The 6018-nt window shown below is 39.8% G+C and overlaps 1 protein-coding gene across 2 annotated transcripts in view; it reads left to right on the forward strand.

Moving 5' to 3' along the window:
- LOC119897759 (dynein heavy chain 11, axonemal) overlaps positions 1–582 on the forward strand; it is a 36152-nt gene extending 35570 nt beyond the window's left edge. For both annotated transcript variants that reach the window (XM_038711691.1, XM_038711692.1), the window contains exon 82: positions 5–582. In XM_038711691.1, coding sequence (XP_038567619.1) covers positions 5–252 — 248 coding nt within the window. In that variant the 3' untranslated portion in view covers positions 253–582. The remainder of the gene's footprint in view (positions 1–4) is intronic.
- Positions 583–6018: the final 5436 nt, after the last annotated feature.

The following is a 6018-nucleotide window of genomic DNA, read 5'->3' on the forward strand; positions in this document are numbered from 1 at the left end:
TTAGGAGCACGCTGGGACACTCAGTCTGGAGTCATCTCTGAGGCGGTTTTGAGGGATCTGAGCCCAGCCATGCCTGTGCTGTATGTTAGAGCTGTGCCTGTGGAGGAGCAGGAGCTCAAGAACACTTACGAGTGCCCAGTATACCGCACTAAGCAGCGTGGGCCCACATATGTGTGGACCTTCCACCTCCGAACTAAACAGCCTCCTGCCAAGTGGATTGAAGCTGGAGTGGCGCTGCTGCTGTCTGTGTGAGACACATTTTATAATATCTACTGACAGTATTCTGCAAACAGTGTTAAAAACATTTTAGAGGAGGTGTATTTTTCTCCCAATGAGACAGTATTGAATCATTTATTGTGATCATTTAGCTTTTTAGCATCATTTTGTTTTCTTGCAATTAATAATACAACAGATGCAATTAAAATCTTAAAATCTTGCATTACAATTATTGTATTCAATTTTGTTCATACGTGTCAATACTGACATTGTAGTGAATGAATATGTGTGTGTGTGTGTGTGTGTTTAAGATTTAAAGATAATGGAAATAAAGAAGAGAGATTGCATGCTGCATGCAGTGCTGAACCTGTTGTGTCTGTGTCCGACATTGTTGAACCTCTCCCTTGAGATGCTCCAGTCTGGGCATGATTTGTTGGGAGCTTATGTCTCCATTTTAGACCATGTAATTCTGGATGGGGAGCATATTTTATTGGAAGGTCAAGATTAAAAAAGCTCTCTGGCTGCCCTCTACTAACTGAATGATACACAATGCCGTCTGGAGGGTTCCCGGACAGAATTCCCAGGAGATGATGTGCATGGTTGCTATTGACTTTTAAATGAGGTGCATTTGACATTGACCTTTTGTACGGCAGAGGCAGAATACTAACAGACTAGTGTAATTCATTCAGCCGGGCCTGTTGGAGAAACCTATTCAAAGACACTGATGGCTTTCTATGAGAAAGCAACACATTAGATTACCCATCCTTTATCTGTCTGCACTCTCTGTTAGCATCTGATTAACTTAATATGAACCAAATCAAACCTTTAACTTTGAATGAGTCTAAAGAAACACAGCCATCTTATGTAAAATGTTATCTTTTTAAACCAGTTTAATTGAGATTAATTGAAAACTGAGAAGATGTTCAGATTAAAGTTTGACTGTGATGAGGCAGATATACTGAAGGAGTAGTGTATAGGATGATTCTTATGTCTCGTGTATGCCAGAGAAACATTAAAATATTGCAGAAGCTCCCAGAGTCGCGGTTGAGATCACAATGCACAGTAATACGTTGAGAAAAAATATTTAAATGTTAATATTTTAATCTAACAATATGTTTGTGCAGCCACAAGGGGGGAAATGACATTTATTATTCAAAACAAGCTCATCTGACTGACACAGAGGAGGTACTGTATAATATTATTATGCTCAGGAAAAACAGGACAGGTGCAATATTATCTGCTAAGATAAACAAGTGCCAATATGATGTACAAATTACAGCCACTGAATCACACAGATCTGTTTTTTGTTGGATAGAAATCAGCACTCTTATCTTCTCAAATGAGATTTTCTCCAACGCTAATAACTGTTGTGTTGCTCTTAATTTCTCCCTGCAGCCAAAGTGGCTGCAGACAGACAAGTGGGGGATTGATTCTGTGTATTGTATTGCACAGGGGAAATGAAGAAGCAGTCTTCCTGTAGCTTCTCTTCGTCTGCCCTCTCTTCCCCTCATTAGCACTCCACAGCAGCTAGCTAGTCATTTGGTGACAGGGAAATGATACAGTGCTGGCAGTGTTGGGGAGGAAATGGCAGGGTTCAGGGCCCGGCGCAGCAGGGGTCGTGCCACAGATAGTCATGTTAAAGGCCAAGCAGGACACCTGGTTAAAGTCAGCAATACTATGTGTTGAAAGTACAGGGATCCAGCTGTTATATTTTAATATACAGTGAAATGTATAGTTTCCCAGTATATTAAAATATAGTTTCCTGCAGTAGTTTAAATGAATGAAAAATATGATCAAAATCAGTGTTCAGTTTTAGAATAATGTGTTTCTCCTTAACTGTTTTAGATGATCAGGGCCTGTGGGCCAAAAATTAGCTGTGGGTCCCTATGGACCAACCACCCAGTTCCCCAGTCTCTATGCATTGTGTATGTATTAGTAATTTATTATGATAATTTGATTGAAGCACAACATTATTTAGCAGAGCAGCTTTTTCATCCAAGCTATCAGACTCTTTAACTCTAATTCATACTCAGCACTGCTCCACTGATAATAGTTTATTTCTGTTTACCATTTTTCACAATTGATTCTGTATTAATGTATATTGTCTGCTATGTAGCAGAAGAGAGTTACAAAACTCATTTCACTCTATAACTTGTTATAATGTGATAATAAACCTACCTAAAATATGCCATGTAAACATAATATATACCAAAACATATATAGTGACCTGGAGCCTTTGGGCCGCTTCAGGGCCTGGGGCTTTGCCCACTGCCAATTTGGTAATCCAGATTTGTTCTGATCATCTGAAATACTGCACTCTTTTAAATGTCTGCTAACTGTGATATCTCCAGATTTTAGGAACTGAACTGTACAGTAATCTTTTGCAGCCACAGAGAGGCAGCAAAGCGTCAATGCAGACTGAGATGGTCTAAGGCAAGGCAAGGCAAGTTTATTTGTATAGCACATTTTAACAACAAGGTAATTCAAAGTGCTTTACATAAAACATAAAAGCAACAGGGAAATATAAAAAAGTTTAAAAGCAACATAAAATATAATAAACGTTACAGTGTTACAATCAGGGTTAAAATAGTTAAATGGATACAATCAATGATAAAAAGCTAAAAACAAAGAAAAAGAAAACAGGACAGTAAAAGTTACAGTGCAGTGTAAGTTATCAATAAAAAGAAAAATCTTAAATATTTAATTAAAAGCAATGGTAAAAAGAAAAGTCTTCAGTCTTAATTTAAAAGAACTGACTGTTTCAGGAAGACCTGCAGTTATCTGGGAGTTTGTTCCAAATATACAGAGCATAATAACTGAACGCTGCTTCTCCCTATTTAGTTTTGACTCTGGGGACAGAAAGCAGACCTGCCCCAGACGACCTGAGAGGTCTGGATGGTTCGTAACGAAGCAGAAGATCAGAAATGTATTTTGGCCCTAAACCATTTAGTGCTTTATAAACTAACTGCAGGATTTTGAAATAAATTCTTTGACATACAGGAAGCCAATGTAAAGGTCCTGCTGAGACATGTCCTTTAATCCTTGATATATTCTTCAGGTAATATTAGGCTGACTTTGTAATTGTCTTAATGTGGCTCCTCAAATTGAGGTCTGAGTCCATGACTACACCAAGATTTCTGGCTTGATTTGTGGTTCTTAACATTACAGAATGAAGTCGAGCACTGACTTTCAATCGTTCCTCCTTGGCTCCAGAAACAATAACTTCAGTTTTATCCTTGTTTAATTGAAGAAAATTCTGGCACATCCAATTGTTGACCTGCTCAATACAGCGCTCAGCGCCTGTATGGGATCATAGTCTAGATCATGGTCTAGTGTTTAATGAGAGGGAACATGAACCCATTCAGTGTTTACATGTGATTATAAATATATGTTTTTACAAAGAAGAAAGGATTGGAGCCACTGAATAAAGAATAGTTAAACTGATGTCTTTGGTGCCAAGCTTGAAACATGTTGCAGTGCCACTAGCTGCCACTTCAAGTCTTTGTATTTTTTTTCCCTTCTTTTTTCTTTATTACTGAATTACTGTATCCTAAATACACTTTTTATAATGACCTGACTATGAGTCATGTCTTTTTTATCCTTTAATATGTTGAGTTAGTGACAAGACAGTACAGTAACTTGACTTCATATTTTGTTCAGGTGAAATTACAACACAGTATAAAGTATATGTACTAAATGTAATCCATCTTGCATGTCTTGTTGTGCTCTTCTAGGCACTTGTCCTTGTACCACTTTCACACTGACACTATTGTAACACACAATAATGTAAGCACTGTGCATTCTACATTGTACCTCACTGAAACATCCTCTCTGTTACAGTGCTGTGTCATGTGTATATCACCAATGGTGTAATGGTGTGAGGGAATGTCCATCCCTTTATAACCACAGGGTACCCATCTTCTGATGGCTACTTACAGCAGGTTAACGCACCATGTCACAAAGCTCAAATCATCTCAAACTTGTTTCTTGAACATGACAATGAGTTCACTGTACTCCAATGGCCTCCAGTCACCAGATCTCAATCCAATAGAGCACCTTTGGGATGTGGGGGAATGGGAGATTTGCATCATGGATGTGCATACGACAAATCTGCAGCAACTGCGTGATGATCATGTTTCCAACACCTTGTTGAAAGTATTCCACAAAGAATTAAGGCAGTTCTGAAGGCAAAAGGGGGTCCAACCCTGTACTAGCAAGGTATATATATAGTTGACTATATACAGTGGGTATGGAAAGTATTCAGACCCCTTTAAATTTTTCACTCTTTGTTTCATTGCAGCCATTTTCCAAAAATCAAAAAAGTTCATTTTATTTCTCAGTAATGTACACTCATGCAACCAATCTTGACGTAAAAAACAGAAATGTAGAAATTTTTGCAAATTTATTAAAAAAGAAAAACTGAAATATCACATGGTCATAAGTATTCAGACCCTTTGCTCAGTATTTAGTAGAAGCACCCTTTTGATCTAATACAGCCATGAGTCGTTTTGGGAAAGATGCAACAAGTTTTTCACATCTGGATTTGGGTATCCTCTGCCATTCCTCCTTGCAGATCCTCTCCAGTTCTGTCAGGTTGGATGGTAAACGTTGCTGGACAGCCATTTTCAGGTCTCTCCAGAGATGCTCAATTGGGTTTAAGTCAGGGCTCTGGCTGGGCCATTCAAGAACAGCCACGGAGTTGTTGTGAAGCCACTCCTTCGTTATTTTAGCGGTGTGCTTAGGGTCATTGTCTTGTTGGAAGGTAAACCTTCGGCCCAGTCTGAGGTCCAGAGCACGAAAAGGTTTTCGTCCAGGATATCCCTGTACTTGGCCGCATTCATCTTTCCCTCGATTGCAACCAGTCGTCCTGTCCCTGCAGCTGAAAAACACCCCCACAGCATGATGCTGCCACCACCATGCTTCACTGTTGAGACTGTATTGGACAGGTGATGAGCAGTGCCTGGTTTTCTCCACACATACCACTTAGAATTAAGGCCAAAAAGTTCTATCTTGGTCTCATCAGACCAGAGGATCTTATTTATCACCATCTTGGAGTCCTTCAGGTGTTTTTTAGCAAACTCCATGTGGGCTTTCATGTGTCTTGCACTGAGGAGAGGCTTCCGTCGGGCCACTCTGCCATAAAGCCCCGACTGGTGGATTGCTGCAGTGATGGTTGACTTACTACAACTTTCTCCCATCTCCCGACTGCATCTCTGGAGCTCAGCCACAGTGACCTTTGGGTTCTTCTTTACCTCTCTCACCAAGGCTCTTCTCCCCCGATAGCTCAGGACGGCCAGCTCTAGGAAGGGTTCTGGTCGTCCCAAACGTCTTCCATTTGAGGATTATGGAGGCCACTGTGCTCTTAGGAACCTTAAGTGCAGCAGAAATTTTTTTGTAACCTTGGCCAGATCTGTGCCTTGCCACAATTCTGTCTCTGAGCTCTTCAGGCAGTTCCTTTGACCTCATGATTCTCATTTGCTCTGACATGCACTGTGAGCTGTAAGGTCTTATATAGACAGGTGTGTGGCTTTCCTAATCAAGTCCAATCAGTATAATCAAACACAGCTGGACTCAAATGAAGGTGTAGAACCATCTCAAGGATGATCAGAAGAAATAGACAGCACCTGAGTTAAATATGAGTGTCACGGCAAAGGGTCTGAATACTTATGACCATGTGATATTTCAGTTTTTCTTTTTTAATAAATTTGCAAAAATTTCTACATTTCTGTTTTTGTCTGTCAAGATGGGGTGCCGAGTGTACATTACTGAGAAATAAAATGAACTTTTTTGGAAAATGGCTGC

The sequence above is a fragment of the Micropterus salmoides genome, unplaced genomic scaffold (genome assembly GCF_014851395.1).
Source record: "Micropterus salmoides isolate LMB-PRFRI ecotype aquatic unplaced genomic scaffold, ASM1485139v1 Ms_hic_scaffold_11, whole genome shotgun sequence".
In the NCBI taxonomy this organism is placed as follows: domain Eukaryota; kingdom Metazoa; phylum Chordata; class Actinopteri; order Centrarchiformes; family Centrarchidae; genus Micropterus; species Micropterus salmoides.